General features: G+C 43.4%; 2 protein-coding genes across 2 annotated transcripts in view; both read right to left on the minus strand.

Moving 5' to 3' along the window:
- LOC108784486 (caveolin-3-like) overlaps positions 1-11,539 on the minus strand; it is a 19,563-nt gene extending 8,024 nt beyond the window's left edge. The window contains exon 1 of the mRNA XM_018553325.1: positions 11,381-11,539. Within this exon, the coding sequence (XP_018408827.1) occupies positions 11,381-11,500 (120 nt within the window). The 5' untranslated portion in view covers positions 11,501-11,539. The remainder of the gene's footprint in view (positions 1-11,380) is intronic.
- Positions 11,540-17,495: 5,956 nt separating this feature from the next.
- Positions 17,496-23,775, minus strand: LOC108784481 (caveolin-2-like). The gene is made up of 3 exons (XM_018553315.1): positions 23,626-23,775; positions 19,432-19,619; positions 17,496-17,773 (listed from the first exon to the last, which is right to left on the minus strand). Exons 1-3 carry the CDS (start codon positions 23,773-23,775, stop codon positions 17,617-17,619), a joined length of 495 nt encoding a protein of 164 aa, XP_018408817.1. The 3' UTR covers positions 17,496-17,616.
- Between the last annotated feature and the right edge of the window lie 931 nt (positions 23,776-24,706).

Raw genomic sequence — 24,706 nt, forward strand, 5'->3', positions numbered from 1 at the left:
ACTTACCGCTCCATGACGCCTTCATCATTTGCATGCTTCCTGCAGACATCTTACTGACCATATCTGTACAGTAACTCCCAATAGATTAATGGGAGTATCTTGAAGGAGTATGGTCCTAAATCAAGTCTATAGGGACTAAGTGCTTGGGTGGTGACATATAAGATATCTGCACTGAGGAGGCCATCACAGTGGGGTGGGGAGTTGTAGTTTGACTAGGTTAGGCGGGAAGGGCCGCAGGGGGATGGGGGGTATATAGCAAAAGTAAAGTGCTTTCATTGTATTTTTGAATACAGGTATGAGTACCTGAATCTGTCCTTAAATTAGTCTCCTGTAGTCCCATATAATTTAGGATTCAGGTTGACTTTACTGCATTACATATTCTAACACTGCAAGTTTTCTGACAGGAAGATACTATTGACCTCATTAGTGTACATCTGGTCTTCACTGTCAAGTTAGCAGGCGTGGCACAGATTAGTAAATAAAAAAGAACTTCGGGTAAAGAAAAAACTTACCCTTGCCGTGTGGCTACCTCCGCACAGCAAGAGTTTTGTGTCTAGGGGGCTCAAATAAAGCAGTTTTGTTCACCTGATCCCTGGTCCCACGGCAGTCAGCGCTCATCTCCCTCCCCCTCCGTTCCAGGTATGCAATGTCCCTCAGCATCCTCACATCTAATGCAAGTCAATAGACCTGCACAAGACAGGATGACATCAGCGGTCCTTAGACCACAGAAGCGAATGGGAGAAGAGGGCCTGGTCTAGCAGCTCGGAGAGAGCTGGTGGGACTGAGGATCAGGTGAATAATACTGCTTTATTTGAACTCCATAGACAAAATTAGCACTTAACCCTTGGAGTTCGGGGGTAGTCCCACTGCAGGTGTAAGATTTTGTTTACCTGGAGTTCTTAAAGCAGGATTCCTTAACTGTAATGGAAAAAATAAGGTCAGTGACCTATCTACACTGGCTGCAAATTACAAAACCAGCTGAACTGTTACAAGTTCTTGGCAATAAGCTGGAGTTACAACCTAATATGTGCTTTCCAACTTAGAAGGGCCCAATGGTCATATTTGTATCCACAAGGGCCCCTTTTATCCAACCATTTTGTTTTACAAAATCCAATTCAAATACATATCAGACAATGGACATATGTATAATAATAATAAAGCCAGGAAAAGACATGCAAATAACAGGGATACCTGATATATGCATGACAAAACCCTGATGAAGCCCACAAATCACACAGGTGAAATGCGTTGACATAACCCAGAAGCAAGGCTCTCCTGTTCTCCAGTCAGATGCCACCTTGTCACAGCATTCCACAGGAGTGGCCTTCATAGGGGGGAGTTGCAGTGAATAACAGACAGCTTGGATGTTGCTCATTGTTGCTAGACACCTCATTTTGTCCTAAAGGAGATGAGTTGTGGTGATCTATGCAAACTTGATGCCATCAGAGTGGCCTGGTGTGAATATACTGGCAGAAACTACTAGGCTCATGAACTTTGTACAAGTAATGGTGTTGTTTGGCCATGAGAGTGGCTGTACTGAAGTACTAACATATTTGGGACTTATTAATACCAATTAATTTTGCAGTCACTTTTTTGCCGCACACCTTTGGATGAGAATGATCCAGACTTTTGTGATGTTTGTGTGATAACATTGTCAATTTCATTGTGGATGTCTATATATTTAACTATTTTTGGATTTTGAATCGTAAAGTATTATTTGTTAGTATTTTTATATTATGCTGAGTGCTGGAACACTGAGACCATAGTGCTGGCGAATCTGAACTTCATCCGTAAGCTGTATATAAGAATACATTTTTTTTTCCTGGCACTTCACTTCCGGTTGTATAATAATAATAATAATCGCGGAACGGATGGACAGGTTACTGGATGCGGCTCGGCATGACCCAGCTGTCATAGTACACATTGGCACCAATGACAAAATTGGAGGCAGATGGAGTGTCCTAAAAAACGAGTTCAAAGATTTAGGTGGTAGGTTGAAGATAAGGACTTCCACGGTAGTATTTGAAATACTGCCGGTGTCACGAGCTACTCCAGAGAGGCAGAGGGAATTAAGCGAACTGAACAAGTGGCTGCGGAACTGGTGTCGGAAAGAGGGCTTTGGGTTCATGGAGAACTGAGCTGACTTCTCAGTCAGTTACCGGCTCTACACCAGAGATGGGCTGCATCTAAATGGGGAAGGTGCAGCACTTTTGGGGAAGAAAATGGTTAAAATAGGGAAAATAAACATAGAGTATGTAACTACAGGGGCAGTTAATACAGAGGGTAGTAATGCAATGGGGGATAGAGGGCTCACTCCAGCCAAACCCATTAGTAAACCTATTAGTAATGTATCTACCATACATTGGTCAGATAAAAGAATAAGTTGGGATTCAGGAACGTGCAATAATATAATCCAAACCACTAGCACAAAACTAAACTGCATGTACACCAATGCTAGAAGTCTAGCAAACAAACTAGAGGAGCTCAAAACTATGGTACTTGAAGATGACCATTATATAGTGGGAATATCAGAAACTTGGGCAGCTAATGTACAAGGGTACAACCTGTTCAGGAGAGATAGGGTTGGTAGAAGGTGGGTGGTATGCATGTATGTGAAAAGCGATCTTACTGCGCACTTAAGACCTCATGACAGAAAATTGCAATGGTGTTGAGTCTTTATGGGTAGATAAGACTAATTCCAGTTGTAAACTTATTATAGGTGCATGTTACAAACCCACGAACATAAGCGAAGATGAGGAGGCTCGCTTACACTCCCAAATAGAAATAGCTGGGAAGCAGGGAAATGTTGTCATAATGGGTGACTTCAATTATCCGGACATTGATTGGTCACATGGTACCTCTCATAAAGGCTGGCTGTTTTCTAAACCTATTGCGGGACAATTTCATGGATCAGAGTTCCCGACCAGGAAGGATGCAATTCTGTATCTATTCATCTTTAATAATGCAGACCTGGTTGCAGACATAGCGACTAGGGATACATTGGTTAATAGTGATCACAGGATGATTACGTTTAGTGTTGGGTACAGAAAAAAGAAGTGTGTTAGTTAGACAAGAACGCTAAATTTCAAAAAGGCAAACTTCGATAAGCTGCGTCACCTAGTGTATGACATTAAATGGGACAAATTATTTCCAACAATGAACACTGACGACAAGTGGGATTGTTTTAAGAATACTTTGCATAATGCTATTACCAAGTGCATACTATTGGATACCAAACATAAAAGATCAAGAACTAAGCCTGCATGGTTAAATAAAATGTTTTACCATCAACACATCAAAGAAAAGAAGCTGGCAACTAAAAAATATAAAATGGAGGGGACTGCATTGGCATTGCACAGCTACAAGAAATGTCAGGGGCGTATCTGCCGTGAGGCAAGCAAGTCGTTTGCCTTGGATGGCAGATTCCAGGTGGGCGGGAAAAATGCCGCCCCCCAAACCATTTAGGCAGCCTGGCTGCACAGAAACCGGCAGCCTGGCTGCCTAATGTCAATGGGGATGGCGGCGGCAAGTTGCGGGCGGGGGAGCAGGAGGAGACGGGGGACGGAGCGGGGGGGAGGCGATAGAGGAGATGGGGCGGAGCTGCAAGAGGCAGTGTGAGACGGAGGAGACGTAGCGGACAGGAGGCGGAGACAGGAGAGAAGGGGCGGAGATGGAAGAGGTGGGGCCGAAGACTACAACGAAGGAGGCAAGAGAAGAGACCGTGATGGAGGAGGCGGGAGGCGTCGCCAAGGCTCAGGCAGGGTTTACCGTGCCAGGTAGGAGACTACTGTGCTGGCAGGGCACAGCATAGGTTCTGCACAGCCCACCAAAGAGTCGCAGGTGGGCTGCTGTGCAATACCTGTTGGTGGGCTTTGCATGATCTGTGGGGGGCTTTGAAGGATCCGCAGGGGGCTCTACAGCCTTCAAAGCCCACCACAGATCTTGCACAGCCCCCCTGAGATCCAGCAGACTGAAGGGTCTCAGGGGGTCTCTGCAGGATCTGTCGGGGGCTTTGCAGGATCTGTTGTGGGCTTTGCAGGATCCGTAGGGGGCTCTGCAGCCTGCAAAGCCCACCCAGATCCTGCACAGCCCCCCTGAGATCCTGCAGGGTCGCAGGGGGTCTCTGCATGATCTGTGGGGGGCTGTGCAGGATCCGTAGCGGGCTCTGCAGCCTGCAAAGCCCACCCAGATCCTGCACTGCCCCCCTGAGATCTGGCAGACTGCTGGGTCCCAGGGGATTTCTGCAGGATCTGTAGGAGGCTTTGCCGGGTCTCAGGAGGGCTTTGCAGGATCTGTGGTGGGCTCTGCGGGGTCTATGGTGGGCAGAGCCCATTACCGATCCTGCACAGCCCCCCTAAGACCCTGCAGACTTCAGGGCCTCAGAGGGGCTGTGCAGGATCTGTGGGGGGCTCTGCAGGGTCTCAGGGGGCTGTGCAAGATCTATTGTGGGCTCTACCCACCAAAGACCTCGCAGAGCTCACCACAGATCCTGCACAGCCCCCCTGAGACCACAGCTTTCCTGCTGGCAGGTTACGCAAAAAGTATTAAACAGGAAGGGGTGGGGTAAATTTAGTGGGGGGGCGTCCGAATTTTGCCTTGACTAGGACATCCCCAAACCCGAATACACCACTGAGGAATGTAATAAGAGTTGTAAACATGAATGAAATTCGGGTAACAAAAATAGATTACGAAAAGCATATCGCCACAATCAGTAAAAAGAACCCCCAAAAATTCTTCCAATATTTAATCAGTAAAAAGGTAAAAAAAAGAGTAGGAAGGCCCAATAAAAGATGAGAACTGGAGATTAATCACATACGACAGGGAGAAGGCAGAGGTATTAAATTAATTTTTCTTGTCAGTATACACTCTAGAAAATGACGGGTATAATGGAGATAAGAATGTGAGTAGCTCAGTGCGTGAGATACCACAGTGGTTGACAGTAGCCGGGGTAAACAAAGAATTGATAAACTTAATGCAAATAAATCAATAGGACCAGATAACCTGCACCCCAAGGTTCTTAAAGAGCTTGGCTGGGCAATAGCAAGACTCATTATTGACTGGAAGGGTACCAAGTGACTGGCGTAAAGCAACAGTATTATCAATATTCAGAAAAAGGCTCAAGATGCCAACCGGAGAACTACAGACCAGTCAGTCTAACATCAATAGTGTGCAAACTGTTTGAGGGAATGATAATGATAGTGGCTTTTGTTTGTGACAAAGGTATAATAAGTGAAAATCAGCACGGATTCATGAAGGACCGTTCTTGTCAGACTAACCTACTAACAGTCTACGAAGAGGTGAGTAGAGATCTGGATAGAGGACAAACAGTGGATGTAGTGTACCTGGATTTTGCAAAAGCATTTGACACAGTACCACATAAACGCTTAATATACAAGCTGAAATCTATGGGCATAGATGAAATGGTGTGTATATGGTTAGAGAACAGGCTTCAGGAACGTTTCCAGAGAGTATCGATAAATGGCTGTTTTTCAGATTGGTCTAAGGTCGAGAGTGGCGGGCCTTAGGGTTCTGTATTAGGCCCCATATTGTTTAACCTAAACTCAGTATACCGCAAGCTACAGCTCGTGGTATACTGAGACGTCACAGCTGAAGCGGATCCCGACAATTATGTCTGGATCCGCCCAGCTGCGTGAGTGATAGCTGGCTCTGCTTATCTAGATGCAGAGCCAGCTGTACCCGCCCCCTCCCTGTCTGTTCCGCCAGTCAGCGCTGGAGGAATCGGAGCGGGGAGGGGGGAATCCAGCCCCTCCCCTGTCACGGCAGAGAGCTGTGACAGGTACGAGAAGTGAGAGAAAACCAGTATGTGTTCCCTCACTTCCCGATCTACTGAGCCGACCTGTGACAGTCTCATTGTCACAGGTCGGCTAGAACTATGAGGTGAGTGAAAAGCACTCATAGTTCTCCTTAAAGAGGGGACATGATTTTAATTACAAAATGTTCAGTGGTGATGGTAACATCAGCAGTAAGCTTTTTACAGTAAGCTCCCTAACAAGGACTAGAGGCCACCACCTAAAATTGGTAGAGAAAAGATTTAACCACAAAGGGCGTAGGGGCTTCTTCTCAGTCAAGGACAGGTGGTTAAATTTTGGAACTCTATGCCACAAGCAGTGGTATCAGCACAGTATTGAATCATTCAAAAGCCAATTAGATACCTTCCTAAGAGACAGTAACATACAGGGGTACAGGTACACTTCAAAACCTAGGACCACACAGGGACTTGCATACACACACGCACGCACTACACACACACTTGCACATAGAGGTTGAACTCGATGGACCTGTATCTTTATTCCACTTCAAATATTATGTAACTATGTAATAATAAAAAATAAAGTTGCCGTTTAAGTGAAACTTTAACCCTTTCCTTACACTTTCATTTGATGCAGCTAGAGCTGTCTAAAACCTTTCACTTTTTACAACATGCTCTTGCCACTATAATTTTTTTTTCTTTTGTTTAGATTATATCCTGTCAAAAACAACTGAAATTCCATTTTGTTCTTCAAACACAGTTCTGCACTGACTTCCACAAAATCAAAGTAATCAGCTTTTAAATAAATCTAGGCAACATTTAGAAGTCAGTAAGTGTTTTATATGCAGTTTAGAAATAGAAGCTAGTGATAGGCTGTGAAGGTTAAGTCAGTCATGCAAATTAACGACATTCTAGAGGGTAAACAAATTGTTGATAGGTTGTCTCTGCTCACCTGTAAACTGGCAGTTGTGTGTTGGTGATGGAGGTTATGGAAATATTAATAAAAGTGGATAGAATTGAGAGTGTTCCTTGTATGTGTAACTTCTCTCTTCCATTTAAATGGTGGACAATGTTTGCCTTTCAAATATGTAACCACTGACACCAGTGATCTTTACTCAGCTATATATAATATATGCTGATTACCAATGTAATAGGGCCCTTCTGCCATTGACCACCAGTGTATTGGGGCCTCTCTCCTATTTACCACTACACTAGTGTGAAGATACCCTTCTCTTATTGACCACCAATCTAAGGGGGCCTTTCTCCACTGACAATATAAGGTAGAATTTCACTGGTCACTGATGTAAGCAAGCACTACACTGGCCTGGAGGCATTGAAGTGAGTTATGTAGCTTTTATTATACCAGATGCTCAAAGATCAGACGTCTCCCCCATATCTACAACGGTACCAAGAAGGGTTCAATCAGGGGCATAACCGTAATGAGGCAACCTGAGGAGGTATCCCATTGGGGGGGCAGCACGTCAGACCAACAGCACCCCCCCTTCCCCGGCTGGCAGCTCAGCTGCCCGCCGCCTCCTACCTGGCTAACAGCTCGACCGGCCGCCGCCTCCTGCTCATCTGACAGCTTGGTTGTCCATCGCCTCACACCCAGCACAACCCACTGCTCCCCCTCAGTAGGTGAATAAGGTAGGAACGGCCGAGGGTAAAATAGCTGGTGTGACCCTGATAAAATTTAGACAGATGTAGCTGATGGAAGCATACCCAGAAACAAATTTAGGAGAGTCCATAGCAGAGTGACAGTGAGGTACTGAGTGGGTCACCATTTGAGGCATGGCCCTTTAGTGAGAAGGAACTTGATGTCAGTTAGGAATGGGCCCATGCTGGTAAGAGCTAGCACAGAGGTGTCAAAATGAGAGGTTCAGGCTTGTGTGTTTCCTCCCTTCTGTGTTCGTTTCCTGGTTCAAAAGAGAGGGAGGGGAAAGGTATGTGACAGTCAGGGCCGGCCTTAGGGGTGTGCGAGCAGTGCGGCCGCACAGGGCGCCATGGCAACAAGGGCGCCGTGCGGCCGACACAGCTCGTCCTGGGGGCGGCTTCTCTCCCCCTCACCGCTGGGATGCTGCAGCTTGCCTAACTGTGAGTAACTAGGCAGTAACATGGGCACCTGAAGAAAGACTGCATCTAGAAGATAGACTACTTGGGACCTGGTACATCACATGGTAACAAAATTTAGGTAACTAAAAAAATTACAAGGCCCCTTTTAAACTATCATAGAGATTAGCTGGGATTGGCTAAAGGGGGGTGGAGGAGGGGGGGAGTTCTTGCCCAAAGATTATTTTTTATTAGGAGCTTTTAAATGTCATTACCCATGTACCTCAGTTCAAATGGGATAATGTGTTTTGTATAAAATGTATATTGTGTGAAAACCAAATATGCTACACACACAAAATGCCCTGCGCTACGTAACTAAGTAGTTATGGTTAAGGTTTATTTAAGGAAGGGCTTTTCCCCATAGTTCTCCTTAGGGTAACGGGAGGACACAAACTAGCGTCCTCCTGTCACCCTAGGATCAGTATACTGAGACGCCGCAGTATACCACGAGCTGCTGCTCGCGGTATACTGAGACGCCGCAGCTGAAGCGGATCCCGACAATTATGCCGGGATCTGCCCAGCTGCGTGACTGACAGCTGACTCTGCCTGTCTAGAGGCAGAGCCAGCTGTACCCGCCCCCTCCCCCGTCCGTTCCGCCAGTCAGCGCTGGCAGATCGGAGCGGGGAGGGGGGAATCCAGCCCCTCCCCTGTCACGGCAGAGAGCCGTGACAGGATCTAGAGGTGAGCGAACGCCGGTATGTGTTCGCTCACCTCCCGATCTACTGAGCCGACCTGTGACAGTCTCATTGTCACAAGTCGGCTAGAACTATGAGGTGAGTGAAAAGCACTCACCTCATAGTTCTCCTTTAAGGAAAAGCCTCTATCTTTCTCTGCATCAAAATCTCCCAGTACCAAAGCTAGCATATCAGTTTTTTCCCCTTGGAACCCTGGATTAAGGTGAATTTTCTAGATATGCTGCAAGTTCAAACCTAGGCTAATCAAAACTTTCATCCCCAGTGCTAATATTATTTTACTCTAATTAATTTAGCATTAAATTGCTTCTGCTGTCTCTCCCTTGTAATAGCTTTATAAATTATCAGGTCCTTAAAGCGAAACTATACTGAGGAGTTAGATCTTAAAAATGCATTCATGTTCCTTCACCTGTTAATGCACTCTCATTTCTTTCTGCCAATCTCCTTTCTCCTCCAGTTCTGGAATATGCACTCTACTTCTGCAATCCTGTCCAGCTCTGGAACATGTTTCTTCTTCATCCGATCCCATCCACCCTTGGAAACAGTTCTGCTGTCCCTGGTCCCCTCCACCTCTAGTACATATCTCTAGCATCCCTATTTCCTTTTACCATTGATGCATGCCTCCAACATCCTCTCCTGGATCCTTCTCTTCAATACCCTAATATATACCTTAGCCTTCTCTTCTGCAACATGTTTCCACTGTCCCCTGTCACCTTTTTGTCCAGTAATGCCCCCAATTCTCTCTGCATTTAATATAGGTCTACAGCATCCTCTCTTCAATTCGTTTTTTACAGCAGGGATTCCCAACCTGGGAAGAAATCTCTCCAAGGGGTATTTGTCAGCACATTAATGGGTACTTGGAAATATTTCTGTAAGGGGTGAAAAAAGGTGTGGTAGTGGAGAGCCAGGGATGTAATTGTGTGCAGGGTCCAGCAGCTGCCAGCCCATTAAGGTGCTTCCATCAGATGAAACCCGCTCCACTCTGCAGCTTCGACCACCTCCACTACACTCCCCAAGGTGCCCTCAAAGTGCTGCTACAACCCTTTCTGAACTGCAACAAAGAGGTGAGCCACTAGGCTTTATCTGCATCCTCCATGGCCCAGACATCTATCAAGGGGGGATGCCTAGCCCTTCAACCAAAAGCGGCCTCAAAACCCCAGAGGAGCCCTGCATCCAGGGAATCCAGTGTGACAGGACGCACTGCAAAAAGACCCCAAATTAACACTGAAGACACCACACCAATATGACAAACCCCAAAAAAGCCTCCACCCCAGCCTACAAGCTCCCTTCTTTATCCCACTAACCCGCCACACAGCAGCATTTTTCCTTCTAATTTTAAGCTCCTTCCACTGCCAGTATAATCCAGTCACACCTACCATTTGGTGTGGCACGCTAATTGCGCTGCTATTAGTAGGGATGACAATAAACAAAAATGTATTAGTACTCGCACTTGTAAGTATTCGGCAAGTACCAGTACTTGTACTCGCAAAACTGGTATCTGTGCATCCCTTTATTTATATTTATATAAACAAAATCTAACATTAAAACAGAAATGTACAAATCCCAGGAGTGTGCTCCTTTCAAATGACAGCTGCCTCCTAATTTTGGAATTTTTCTCTAGTCTAGTCTTGGAGCTCAAACGTATCGGTACATGTACTCGTACTTGTACCGAGTACTGTACTTGGTATCTGTGCAACCCTAGCTATTAGCTCCGCCCCTAGCCTGCACTCTATCTCACCCCCATTAAGAAGTACAATTTATGCAAATTGACTTGCGAAGGGGTACACAAATTAAGAAAGGTTGGGAGCCACTGCTCTACACCGGTCCATGCCTCAACCTTCCCCTCCACTTCTTGAACATGCCTTTACCATTTCTGGCCCACCTTCTACAGTATACGTCTCTGGTATTCCAAATCTTTACCACCCCAATACATGTCTCCAGTGTCCTCTCCCTGCCTCCCCTCCGACCTCCAATATATAGCTCACGTATCCCTATTCCCCCTCCACCTCCAATTCAAGTCTCCATCATCCCCTCCACTTCTTATTCATGCCTATAGTGGCTTCACCACCCACTGTATTTACTCGTCCAGTAAATGGCTCTGGTATCCCCATCTGACCAACCTCTGAAACATAACTCCAGAATCTCTCCACCTCTTGTCCTCCAACCCATAAAACCTTTGACCCACTTCCAAAATTACCCCATTCATTAATGGGCATTTGCTGCCACCTGAACTGTAATAAACAGGTGGTAAACACTGCACACTAAGACAAGGGAATTGTGTTCTATTGTTGATCAACAAGTATAATATATATAATATATAATCAAGCTGGAAACCATCCTATATATTCAGAGCACAGCGGTGTATAGCAAGCAATAAGATTTAAAATCTGCATAGAGCTGGAGTGTGGGAGCAAAGGATCCCAAATAAATCTTGACAAAAATGAACAGCTTCCATTTTAAACCATGTAACCTATGCAAAATAAAAAAAATTCTATCAGCAACACCTGTTAAAAGGTAGGTTGGTAATGTTTTAAGGAACCTCAAGATATCTATATTTATCAAGTAGTATTTAGATTTAGAAGCCACAAAGTCCAGTCTACGTTGGGTGCTTTTTAAACTGCTACAGTTTGAAAATAACCACATGCAGATTTCTAATGTGTCATTGACCTTTTACAGAAAGAATTTGTCAGCAGCAACAGAGTGCTTTTTCAGAGATCCAGCTAGATACACAGACATTGTAACTTAAGAATACATTGATGGCAAAAGTAGTAAGCAGCAAAGTGAAAATAAGTCATGCCCTATATCTCACCTGTACCACATCTTCATTGATTTTCTTGGGGTCTCTCTGTACCAGGTCAATCTCTTTGGTGAGGGGTTCTGCATAGGGCTTGTTTTCCTTGGCAGGCTCTGGTTGCTGGATTTGGGCCATGTTGTAAGTGTTGGACTACCTCACCCTCTTCTCCCTCTGTCGCTGTCCTGCAGCTTGTGTCCCTGTGTGAAGCTGACCAGGGAGCTGGTAATATAAGTATCTCCACCCTCTCCCACTATAACCCATCCCTGACTATGTGACTCAGGGAAGATAGACAAACTACTTTTGTTTATCAATAATATATTTAATGCAGGGAGTTCAAACTAGATGTGATTTAATTTGGTACATTTTGTTGTGTTTTATTTTCCTTTTCAATTCTTATTTTTTCTGTCTCTTACTAAAACCATTATACTCACACATTTAAATGTCATTGATAAAAGATAAAAGAGGGTATGTGTCACTAATTGTAACATATGCACAATATATGAAACCTTGTCTAATCACATGAATACTGCGAGGATTGGTGCATAATATTATAACTGAGGATTCCACCTAACATGTACACTTTCATAACTAGCTAGATTGAGAGTGCTGCTTACCTGAGATTATTACACGCGATCAAGGAAGGTCTTGGCTGGGGGTAAGGAGGTATTTATCCTCTGGGACAGGCCTAATATAATATGTTGGGCTGTTGGCTCAGAGTGGAGAATATTCAACATTGACATTGATCAGAGCAGGAGCCTCGGTCATTAAAAGATAGTGGGTATAATATATAGCTTCTTCGCCCTCAGGCCTGTGATCACAGAGGGAAGTGATGTAACTAAAATGCCAAAAGCTGCAAAGAAATCTGATGCTGCAACATGTGAATATGTACCTATCATAAAAGGGCTACTTGTTTGTATTTGCCCACCAGGACAAAGTTTCCCTTTTCTCCTTTGCATACTATTTCCCTATATTTCCAAGATCATCTGGATTGATAGTCCCATCTCACAATAACGTTTACACATTATTGTCCCTTCACTTCCAAGATCTTCTGGATTGATAGCCCCATGTTGCCTACCCACTCTGCAGAAAGTATTCAAAGAGTTCTTGAGTACCTTCAATTCCTCTGATACCCTGCAGACAGTCATTGAAAGCACTTTCTGCTATAATGTTAAGTCAAAATCTTCTCTAATGGGATTTTCTTAATAATGAAGACTGTATGGAAGAAGAAATAATCTCCTGTCCTCCTGTTTGAGGTATTTTCCCTTAATTACAGGAGAATCTTTTAGGCCCCTTTCCAACACACACACTTCGATTAGGTTCACCTGTCAGTTTTTCAGGCGGACCTGATCGGAAGCCTGATGCTAGTCTATGGGCATACATATTTCCATTTCTCCAATCAGATCATGAACATTTTCTGGTGTCTGTAGGCATACTTAGGTGGATATTTACCAAAGGAGAAATGTTTACACTGGTCCATTATCATTCATTTGTGCTCCCTTCAAACATTTTGACTGTTTAATAGAAAACAATGTTGGCTAAATGATTGTTTGAGGTACTCACAGGCTTATTTAAGTTGCATTAAAATATTTCATTACAGCATACCTGTGTCCTTCTCAATATTTAATAGCTGGCTCTCTAAAATAATTTGTTCTATTTTTTTTCTATAAAAAAAATAATCTAGTTCCTTCTCACCATAACCAGTATGGTTATACTGTCTCTATTGGAATTATGTAAATTTAAATATAATATAAGCCTATTCACATACCATAGATCCATGCAAAAAGTATATACTGTACATTGCTTTATATATACTGTGTCTGAGCTTTAAAAAAAAAATTGCCGTGCCCAGCCTATAAACCTCCAGCGCTCCCTCACTCCACTCTATGAGCTTTACCCGTGTTCTGCTCACTCTGCTTTATTTAGACCTGTTCACCCCACATGAAATGTGACCCGGGTCTCTCTCCTCTGCCTCATGTGAAGTGGTTTGCATTCTTCACTTGCATGCAACATTTCTGGCTTGGGATCGGCCTGTAGTTGTCTAAATGGCACGCAAATTAGCTTTTCCACTGCAGAGGCTGGCAACATTAAAATTAATTTCTCCTTATACTAACTAAAAACAAATCTATTTTACAGGAGGAAGCTTGATCGGAAAGGAAATCGCTTACATTAACTATGCATCCATGTGTAGCAAGCAGCCAAGGAAAAGACATTAGAATTCAAGGTTCAATCGATCTGGCAATTAAATATTCCAGTTGAATCTTAAAATAATTAAATAATTAAAATAATTCATCACTGTGGGGTTTTTATGTCCATTTTTGGTTGGAAAAAATGTCATTATGTTTGATGAGGGTTTTAAAATGTGTGCTTTGTAGAACCTTTTCTTTATTTAGTTCTTTCATTATTATTGTTATTTTATTTTTAAAGTGTATTTATAGCTAAAACCTTTAAATTGTTTAGTGTAGGAAATCCCTGTCATAATTTATTTTTCTGTTTGTGTCTGGGATAGGTAGATTCACCTTCTCTTTTTGTCCTGGTGACCAGAGCCGGATTTACTCTCTCTGCTGCCCCAAGGCCAGGTTCCTCAATGCACCCCCTCTCCCGCCAAAGACCTCCCACCCCACCCCCCGTGGAGAATGGAAACCAGATGGCAGTGGCGGCAGGGTTGGTTTTATTTTTTTATTTTTGTATTTATTTTTGTAACTTTTTTATCACTTTACTTTTTTAATTTTACTTTCTTTTTTTTTTACTTTTTAAAATGTATAATTATTAACAATTAATTAGCTCGGAGCCAGCTTATTGTTAGACTGGTCCTTCCAGCCTTGTCCCCCTCCAATGCAGCAGTCTAAGGTCCCTTAGCCATCATGTTCTATACACAGGGCCGGATTCCCGACAAGGCCACCAAGGCCCGGCAGGGAGCAGAGGGGCGGCAAAGGTTTGAGGTCTCCCGGCGCGGGTGAGTAGCGGGTCCACACCAGGGATGTGTGCTCAGGGGAGGCAGAGCCTCACCTAATATTATGGACAGAGAAGCAGTCAGCTTCAAGTCTGAAGCTGACAGCTTTTTCTCCATTAAGATCGGCTTCAAGCAGGTTACACAGCAGGGAAATCCTCCCCTCTGTGTAACCTGTCATGGACGGAGCGCTGCCTGTTAATTACAGGCAGTGCTGCATCCGACTTTTGACAGCTAGTTAGGTTACACAGCAGCGGGCTTCCCCACTGATTGTGTAACCTAACTAGTGAGGCAAGAGCTGTCACAGCCTCTACTCTTTGTTAGAGGCTTGAGCGCTGTGGATGGTTTGGACCAATGGCAAAGCGCCATTGGTCCAAGCTGTCCAATCAAAAAAAGAAAAAAAAACCCCAACCGATCTCGATGTCTCAGCAGTGAGAAGCAAGTGAGGGACAGGGAGGCTCCTCCCTGACTCCAAACCTCCTCCTCCCTCCTTCACACTAGCTTGGGCTTCGTCGGGATGGGAAGATGGGGAGGATATGGGAAGCAGGATATGCTTTGGCATGCTGGGGGCAGGGCAGGAAATGCCTCACCAAAAAGCGAAGGTACTGCACGTCACTGGTCCCCACTGCTTCTGAGGTCTGTATGGGGGCATATAAGGTAGCAGATTGGTGGGGGACAGCCCCTCATGTGCTTTTTAAAAAAAAAAAAAAGCATGTATTTTAAGCCACGCATGTAATTGATTACAGTAATTCAAAGACCTGTCTCACCGTGTTAACAAACAAAGGGGTCAGTTTGCTCTTGCTGCTTAACACTGCAGAGAGGACTCGGTAATAGGAGGAGAGGCTGATCACATGACTGTGACAGCTTTTTTTTTATTCCCCTGCTTCACTATTTAGAAAAAAACCGCTCTGTTGGATCAGGTGCTCAAATCCTATTCGTAAGGCACATTGTTTTTCATTGGTTTTTTTTAAACAGTATGGCTATACCGCTGCTTTATAAATTGACACATAAATGTTTTATTAACTGAATTTGTTATTTTATAACATGATAATTTTCTAATAAAAATGTTCAGTTTTCATACATAAATACTTTTACCTGCTCTGGAAAAGTAATTGAAGAAGTGAAAGTCCTCATGCTGGTAATTTAATCAGATCCATGTGATGAAAAACTATTTTCAGATAATTGAAACATTTTTTTTTAATATAGGAAGCAATGGACATGAATGAAAACACAGCATGAGTTAAGCTTTTGTGAATCGTCTACAATGGAAAACAGGAAAAAATACGTACCTTTCATTGTGTCTGCTAGCAACTAGTCTGTGGTCTTTCACAGAGACCAGAAATGAAATCAAATAAAAAAAAACAAAAAAACTTTAGTACAGTTATGTATTCATTGAAAAAATAATTGAATGCATTTTTATATTATTTTGGTTTAATTGTTTGAAATCTGTTTCTTTTTTTTCCCTACAGAACCCTTCACAGCAAGTATTAGACTAAAAGTGATGGGATATATATTGTGAGCCAGTCAGTCATTTTGTAGGCACTAGGGGATGGGAGGTATGAGGTTTAGGAAGGAGAGAAAAGCACAGTGAGGAGCTTTTTAGTGTGATAATAATCACGGTTGTCCAATGAGTAAGTTAGTGACACAGGGATCTGCAATTAAAAAACAGGTGTCACCCTACTTCTAAAGGTGCCCATACCCTGTGCAAATTTCGTTCGTTTTTTGAAGAACTGCCTGAAATTCACACAGTGTGTGCCGCTTTCGGCACCCTTTCAGTCAGCATCCCTTGATCAGCTGATCAAAGGAGCTGGCCGGAAAATCTTTGTACGATCAGACCCTGCAGCAAATGAGCCGCTGGCTCTGTTTGTGTATCCTGACAGTGGCCAGCGGCTGCTGTCAGAATACAATGCGAACATCGGGATTCCTCGAATTGACACACTCCTAAGTGTTGATGGAGGAAGATGCTCTATTTTTCTCGTTCAGCCCGCTGGTTGAACGAGAAAAATAGAGCAGTGTATGGCCAGCCTTAGAGTTTTATTTAATTTACATGACTGTCTGAACAGAATTACAGATACTTTGTTAAAAAATAGTTCTCATAATTACAACTAGTAATAAGTTAATTTAATCAATAGGAAATTTATAATTGAAAACAAATTCTAGCTGCTGGTTGGACTCTACCAGGTTGGGTTCAGAGGCTGTAACAGAAATAACATAACATGTAATAAATGAGTCACTGGTGTGTTATCTAATATAATCTCATGTCTTCTTGTAGCTTGATTCAGTTATCAGTGTACAGTGTATAGTACCAGATTTCTGCATAGTCAACACAGGCCATGGCCAAGGGTGGCAGGGCCTCCAGGGGCAGCACCCCTGCCAACCTGCACATCGATGCCATCTAGCTGTGTTTTCGTGAAGGCTACTCATGCAATGTCTGTACATCTCTGTTGACTGCAAAGTCTACTGTATTGTTACACTTCAATCGCTCTTGCTCCTTACAACTAGAGTCTGATCCAAATTTGATACCTTTTATGGTTATATTACTATGGTTCTTCTTCTGTCTCTGTGAATATATTTCTGATTTCTGTTGTCTCAGTATGGTAGTTAACATGGATCTGATAGGGATCGACTCATTTTTTATATGTAATATCTTGTTATTATGATGCCTTGGTTATCCATAAACAAAGATGGAGGTTATAAGGCCTGACGATAATGAATAATTATTCTGCCGAATTAAAGGCACAGCTTGCCTTTAAAAGAGATGGGGGGCACAGAACTATCAACGGTTGGAGGGGAGGGCAACACAATTGGCCTAACGTGACGTCACCCAAAGCTCAGTATACCGCGAGCTGCAGCCAAGGATTTCACTGGTTGTGATACCAATTTTAGACAAGATTCACACTGTTCCATGAGTACAGAAGCCCATGTGGTAACGTAACATGTGTGGTTGAGAACAGACCCATATACTCTCAAAACATATTTTAACTGTGCAACACAGATGTGAACCAGTCACAGGACAAAGAATGAGATTTCTACTTGACATGCATTTTAGTGCAGCACAATTTATGAGTTTTGTTGTATGAAAACTGACAAGTGTGAATAAGCTCTTAGATGTATATGCAATGAAAAGACGCTAGAGAGAAAAAAAATTAAAAAATAACTTTTTATTGTTCTCCATTTCATTCCAGTGTTGCAATGCATTTAGCGTGTTCTCTATTCAGATTTCAATTCAAGAATGCTCTGCAGTGCTGCTATATTTTATCTTCTGTTTGTTTCCCTCTTGTGAAGAATTTCATGCCTTGGTCTGTTATGCCCGCTGCTTGGTCACATTCACATATATGAAACTCAAGCAACGTCCCAGACTTGCACAGACAGGAGCTACGAAGATGTCCAACAGACTTGCCCACAGTGTCCGGATGGGGGGCATACAGATATTGCAAAGCTGAATACATGGCATAGCACACCTGTGAATCAGAAAATAGATACCAATATACTTAAAAGGAAAACGTTAGCTAACAATACATGGTAGATATAACAATATGGTATCTTTTACTAGCGCTTTTATAGTTCTGGGTCACAGTCACAAAAAATATTAGGGATGGCCAAAAATGGACAAATTCTTTATGAGAACAATGAAAGGCAGACATGCCCATTCTCCATGTCCCTGAGTGATATAACCATCCACAATACTCAACACAGTACTGTGTGTGACTCAGATGGTACTGTTACTCTTTTATATAGAAGAATAATGGATAGGACCCTCTTTCAGGGAGATTTCCCAACACGAGAATCAGTTTTCCTAGATTAAGTATAAGAGAATTACATAATTCTGGGGAGGAGAATAACTGTTAAATGACATCCCCCCAGCCCAACTCCAGGTAAATTGGTTTTTTTCTTTAAAAAAAAAGAACATCAGCCAGTGTTTAAAATAAAATATCAGCTCAGGCTGCTATGCTCACTTCCTCTATGGAGCTGTCCACTGAAGTAATCCCATTCTGCCACTAGATGTTTACAACGTGGAAGACTGAGGGCATACAGTGAGTGCAGGGCTTCATGTATTTGCCCCCTGAGGGAGTCGCCACAACGCTCTGCATTTATAGTTTAATTATGAAGAGAGTGGCACCAATGTCATCTTGTTAGCATTGCTCTCTGCATTACTGAGGACCGACCACCGCAGAGACAACATGCGAAGAGGAATAGGACCCTACGAGTTTTTTGACTGGGCCAAAGGCTTAAAAGAGGTAAGTATAAACAAACAATAAATAAGAAGGTATACATACCCAGACCTCAGTACTGTCTGGCTGCCAGACCGATCGCTGCAGCCTCTCCCCCCCTCCCCCATTCTGGAGGTAGAATGTCCCTCTGTATCCTTATGTCACCGGTCTAGCAGCCAGACGGGTCCCAGATTCGTGTAAGTATATCTTACAATGGCATTGTCAGCATGACAGCTGTTCACTGTGTTCTGTCTATCAAGAACTTATACAAAAAGAAAACCTTGCTCTCTCTCCTGGCTGTCTCTCCTCTCGCTCTCTCTCCTAGCTCACCTTGCTGTATTTTGCAAACAGTGTAGTGCAACAGGCTGTGTAAACTAATATTCTTTGATGTAATACATAGCACTTTAACCACCAGTATCCACCAGAAAGGTGTCAGGGAGATTGGCTCAGCAGACTCAGGCTAATAGGTAATCATGTGTGCACAGCCAAATAAATATACCAAAATGGACAAAAAGGGGCCGCCATTCACACCCTTCGTGATCTACCAGCATCAGCTTTGAGAGCTACTGGTCGATCACGATCTACCTAATGGGCACCCCTGACTTATATTGTTCCTGATGGCTGTCACACTGAGAACGGAGCTCTGCTGATTACACTGGGAGAGCTGGTCTCTCCCACTATAATCGGCAGGACAGAGCTGTTATTGTGATAGCTCAGTCTACAGTGCTGTACAGTGGAGTTAGACAGAAGCAGGGGATACTCCACCCCAAGCTGTACCCCCTGCTCTGTGCCCAAGGCTGGATACCTCTTCTGCCCCTGCCTTGCCCCAGGCCTGCTCTAGATAGAGTTTATAGAAATTATGCTTCTATTTCTCTTTGCTGTAAATGCTGCTTGTGTGTATTGTTTACCATATGTGAATGCACCCCAGGATAGCAAAAACGAGGCCTGAGATCAGGGACACTGGAACGGCACACAGCAAGGAGATGATTCGGTAGCACCAGAGCTTAGAGGATTCAAACAGGATGTCACTCCAGGTCCAGACTTTGTCAAAACTGTGAAAGGAGTTCGGTTCAGCTAGGACATCTGAAAAATCTACCTGCAACAAGAAATGCAATAAGTCAATTTGCAAAGATTAGACGGGGGCACTATACTTACGGTGCACTCATGCTGGAACACAAAAAGTCAGTAGACCTAGGACAGTGCCAGGGACACTTTGGTAAATATAATTCTAACATTGTACTGCATTTTAAAGTTCAGTCTATGCTAAATATTTTCTTCCTGTATGACTCCAACACCAAGATTTCCTTGTCATAATTCCTGACTCTGTTCCTATCCACCTCGGAATCTTGGGTATTTCCAACCACCTGTATGTGTTTTCCCACCTCCTTTTGCATTCTCTAGAAAATAAAATGAATACTCCGAGAAGAAAGTGGGAACCCCTCATAATGGGGAACTCAAGCACAGTATCTCACCAGCAAAGTCTCTGTTAGATATAAGAAGCTAATATTCATCATCCTGTCCCGCACTTTCTCCCATATTCCCTGTAGAAGGCTGTGCAACCAATAGTAGCACTGCAAAAATCTAAAGAAAAATGCAACTAGGGGAACAAATGTAATTTACTTTGATGTGCTTAGAATTGTTTCAGTATTTGATAACATGTTAACCTGGTTACAGTTGATTCCAAGTAACCACTAGACTATTTTCAGAGCTTGTTTCAGCGTAAATAAAGTTGTTTATACCACTGCTGGTGTGTTGAAGGGTCGTCGAGTCTGTAAGGGAGGGACACCACTGGGAATGGCTGGAGGACTCAACAATCCAGCAGCACCTAGGGAGTCATTGCTACATGTGCTTCCAGGCAAAGTGAACTGTGGAGTGAGCAAGTGCATATGGGGGAATGTGGCCAGTTTTCTTTTTTGTTTTTGTTTTAGCGAGCACTACTCACAGAACACCAGAACCATAGAACAGCATAGTGATAGATACATTGTGCAACCTTATGATCTTGATAAAAAATTAAGGTTTAATTCAAAGTATTATAGGTGAATGTGAAATAATCTGTCTTAGGTACAGTATATTTCTGAATCTTATCTTTCTCTTTGAGTCTGGAGTTCTTCTTTATTATGATATTGTGCTGCTTCCAGCAGTTGTATGGACAATGCAGTTGCGTTGGTATTTGTTTATTATGCATTGACATAGTTATTTCTGTAAAAAAAAAAGTCAAGGCAACTGGACTTGCTGTATTTTTCTTGAAGACGTTTCACTGGTCATCCAACCAGCTTTCTCAATTCAGAATGTTCAGTTATTGTTCTGTTATGTTGCCACTCTGTGGTCATTGTGTTTATTACATTTTTTTCTGTGTATCTTCCCCTTTATATGATGTCATTTCCGCTTTCCTCAGTGTGAGTTTCTGCTGTCGTTAGCAAGACATACATATGAGGTCAGGAGATAAATATTTATTTTGTCCTTCAAATATAAGCCTCATATTGTTTGTCAGAATTCTACTGCATGCAATAAAAAGCATTGTGGATGGAAAGTATTTGGGGAGTACAGCTACCTGATGAAGATTGTCTGCAGTTATTGTATCTGCTATATACAGGCCAGGTATAAAGGTCTGAGGAAGGGATAGATCACTATTACAACAATTAGAGTCAGAATAGATATGCAGCTTCAGAATGCAAAAATAGTTACTCCAATCCACAAAAAGTAAATGCTTGCGGTGCCTATACAAATCAGAAATCGGTCAGATGTGGCCACCAAACCACCAAAAGATCTTTCCATAAACATACATGCTGGAATCAGCTGTGTCTATGGATTTGAGAGAGTAAAATGATGACGCCAACCTGTGTTCCCCTTCGAAGGGTCAGACACAGGGACACCTTGAGTGGTTCTAAGATGCTTATAGTCAAATAACTGATTTCAAATTCAACAGTAACCAGCCAAATCAGGTGCAAATCTGCTTATGTCCATGGAGGATAGCCTTATATCTTATAAATACAAGCATTTTCCCATCTATCCACCTCTTTGAAAATAAAACAAGAGAACAGACAAGGAGTGACCCCAATACAATGTAATGATGTCATGTATATTTCCGTATTGCATTCCAAGTCTGTTTAGTTGCAAGCCATAGCAGCTGTCCACACAGGGCTGGATTTCTGTATACCCAACACAGGGCATGGCACAGGGCAGCAAGAATGCCAGGGGCGGCACTATGCCACCCACACATCATGTTACTGCCAATTAGATATTCTCATGTATAGTAAAACGTTCCAGACTGACACCCTGCTATTTGTTGGTAGAATAATGTACTGTGTACTTACAACTAGAGCGGAACCCCTAGCATCGCAGCATAACATTTACTATACAGAGATTAAGAGGATGAGAGAAACAGTTGACCATTCTGCCGCAGTATACCCAACCTAACAGGCAAAGCTGTGTGAACTAGAGGATCATGTGAGAATGGTCAAAAGGTGATGTTGTAGGCAGCTCCAGCCATTCATTGTATGTGTATAAAAGCAGCCATGTTGTAGGGCGCTTGGCTATGACTTGATGTCAGCAGCTGAAGGGTCCTGGAGCTGATGGTAGGAAAAATTGAATCGCTCTTCACATTAGATGAGGTTACTAAGGATTGGGTTGTGGTGGGGGTGGGTAGTTTATTTTACAATACAGATCGTTTCCGCTTTTACAAAAAAGTAAAAGTGCATTATGGGTGCATAGATGAAAACAACGCTTCTACAGCTAGATGTAAAAAAACAAACAAAAAAACCCCACATGGTAATATTAAAATAAATACAGTGCAAAAATGATATAGTATTTGTCCTTTAAGTATAAATATAGCCAAAACCGTTTACTTTTTACTTTTGGATTTGGAGTGGGGAAGGCCTAAAACCACCTCATCTTATTTTGTGTTGTCTGTGTATTGTTATGGAGATTTCCCTTCACATTCTGTTCCATAGACAAAACAGGAAGTGAGTGGAAATCTCCCAAAGTGGGAAGGAACCCCTCTTAGACACTTGTCACTAGGGATGCACTGATACCGGTATTTCTGTATCGAGTACGAGTAGCAATATTCTTTTTTACGGTACTCGCCGATAGCGAGTACCGGAAGTCCCATTCAATGTAATGACTCACCACCTGGCTTCCTGATTAGCCGAGAAGCCGGGCAGCGTGTAAAGACTCGCCACCCGGCTTCCCGATTAGCAGGGAAGCTGCCCCCATGCTTCTCGACACTAGGTGATGAGAAAGCATGGAGCAGACTTTCTGGCCAATCAGGAAGCCGGGCGCTGTGTAATGAGGCGGCGCCCGGCTTCCTGCATGGCCAGGGAGGCGGCTCCAAAGCGAAAACAGGAAGCCGAGCAGCGTGTCATGACACGCTGCCTGGCTTCCTGATTGGCCGAGAAGCCGGCTCCATGCTCTCTCGTCACTTGGAGCCGGCTTCGGGGTTAATCAGGAAGCCGGGCAGCGTGTCCTGATACTGGAAGTATCGGGCTAGGCATCGGGGCACTTGGGTGAGTATGAGTACTCGCCCCAATACTCCGCATCGGCACCGATACTAGTATTGGTAATGGTGCATCCCTTCATGTCACCATAACGAATGTCTCCATTTGAAGATTTATCTTCACCTCTTCTCCTGGTAACTGTAAAATGTTGGATTTCCCATCACATTCTGTCTTGGTAGTAATAATCACCAGCACAAATAAAGAGGGTGACTATCCTCAACCGGGGCTCAAACAGTAATAAAAACAGAGGGTCTAACCCCTTTCCACTCAACCCAAAACGAAAAAAAAAATGTTTTTACATACATTTTAAAGGCGTCTTATAAATCAGTGCACATATTAGTTTCAGGGTAATTTGACAGGTCAAAATACAATTCTGGAAATCTTAATAAATAAGGCAGTGCACACATCCTATAATGACCAATAAGATATTAAAGCCTAAAAGAATCGTTTTCAATAAACTGAAATCAGACTGTCTGCAATGGGTTTCTGGGATTAGTACATCATTATTGCTCTTCGCACTACTTTCATAAATAATCCTGTCAATGCTAATATAATCTGCATCAAATGATTCTAGCATGTACATCCATCCATCCATGTCTATAGAGGTACCTTAAGGTGCTTGTTAATCCCCCGTGGATCCCGCACATCTAATCTCTGGGGGGCTTCAATGTAGACGGTGGCATTTTCTTGACTTTGCAGGTATTTCTCATCTTTGTCGGTGTCCATTGGACATTCAATTAAATATTGATCAGGAATCATGTCAAGCCAAGTTCAGGAGCTGACTTGTGTCCAGTCCAATTGTCTGCGAAGGTCCGGGGTGGATATAAAGCCACGTGCAAAACCCGGTCTAATTCTAATGCAGGGCTTTGTCAAAACAAACTTTGAGTACCTTCCCCTCGATCTTGTCACAGTGTAGCTCTAATTCCTTCAGCTACCCCTCTCTGCCCTGTTAGAGTTGCTGTGGATACTATTTCAGAGATTCTCTCCCTCCCTGTGAGGCCTGACACATTTCTGTGACATGCCAGACTCAACTGTCACTACGATATAAATATGGTGACCGTAACTTTGCCACCCCAGCTGTGCTGGATTATCTACCCCTCCACTGACCATTCATTTCTGCAGAGAGAATAGACATAAGAGGGGAGTGTGCATTGCCTGCACAAGGTCTGGATGGAGGAACCATGTCAGATTCAGTATCACTGGAACCTGGCAAAAAGTGTCAGTGAAATGCAATAGATTTAGTCAAACTCCTGGGAGGCCACCCTAAAATATGACTGAGTTTCTGGGGTGACTTGACAGGTTTGTGTATGGCGTGTAGCAGGACCGGACGGGGACAAAAAAATGGCCTGGCCATTTTAGACTGAGCAGCCCCATCACGTGACCCCTGACAGGCCCCGTCTAGGGGCAAAGCCAAACACAGAAGAACAATTAAGAGCCAGCGTCAGCCACTAGTAAGTACAGGAGGGCTACAGCCAACACACAAGTCTTGCTACAACCAACATACAAACCTTGCAACAATATAGGAAGCTTGCTAAAGAGAAGTTTTAGGATATCCTCAGCAGATCTCTGCCTCCAATATAAAAATATAGCAGGCCCAGTGGCAGCTGTAGACTTTGCAAGGCCTTAGACAAAAAATGAACATGAGGCCCCTACAGAATCAGGTGATCCAGTGCCGCCTCCACAGAGTCAT

Source organism: Nanorana parkeri, unplaced genomic scaffold (genome assembly GCF_000935625.1).
Source record: "Nanorana parkeri isolate BGI_ZX_2015 unplaced genomic scaffold, ASM93562v1 scaffold116, whole genome shotgun sequence".
Taxonomy (NCBI): Eukaryota; Metazoa; Chordata; class Amphibia; order Anura; family Dicroglossidae; genus Nanorana; species Nanorana parkeri.

Excerpts from the sequence above, each read along its gene's own strand:
- LOC108784481 (XM_018553315.1), bottom strand. The coding sequence starts at position 23,775 with ATGATTCCTGATCAATATTTAATTGAATGTCCAATGGACACCGACAAA. Across the intron at positions 19,620-23,625 it reads GGATTAACAAGCACCTTAAG|GTAGATTTTTCAGATGTCCT; the intron begins GTACCTCTATAG and ends TTCTTGTTGCAG. Across the intron at positions 17,774-19,431 it reads CTGGGGTGCATTCACATATG|GTGTGCTATGCCATGTATTC; the intron begins GTAAACAATACA and ends TCTGATTCACAG.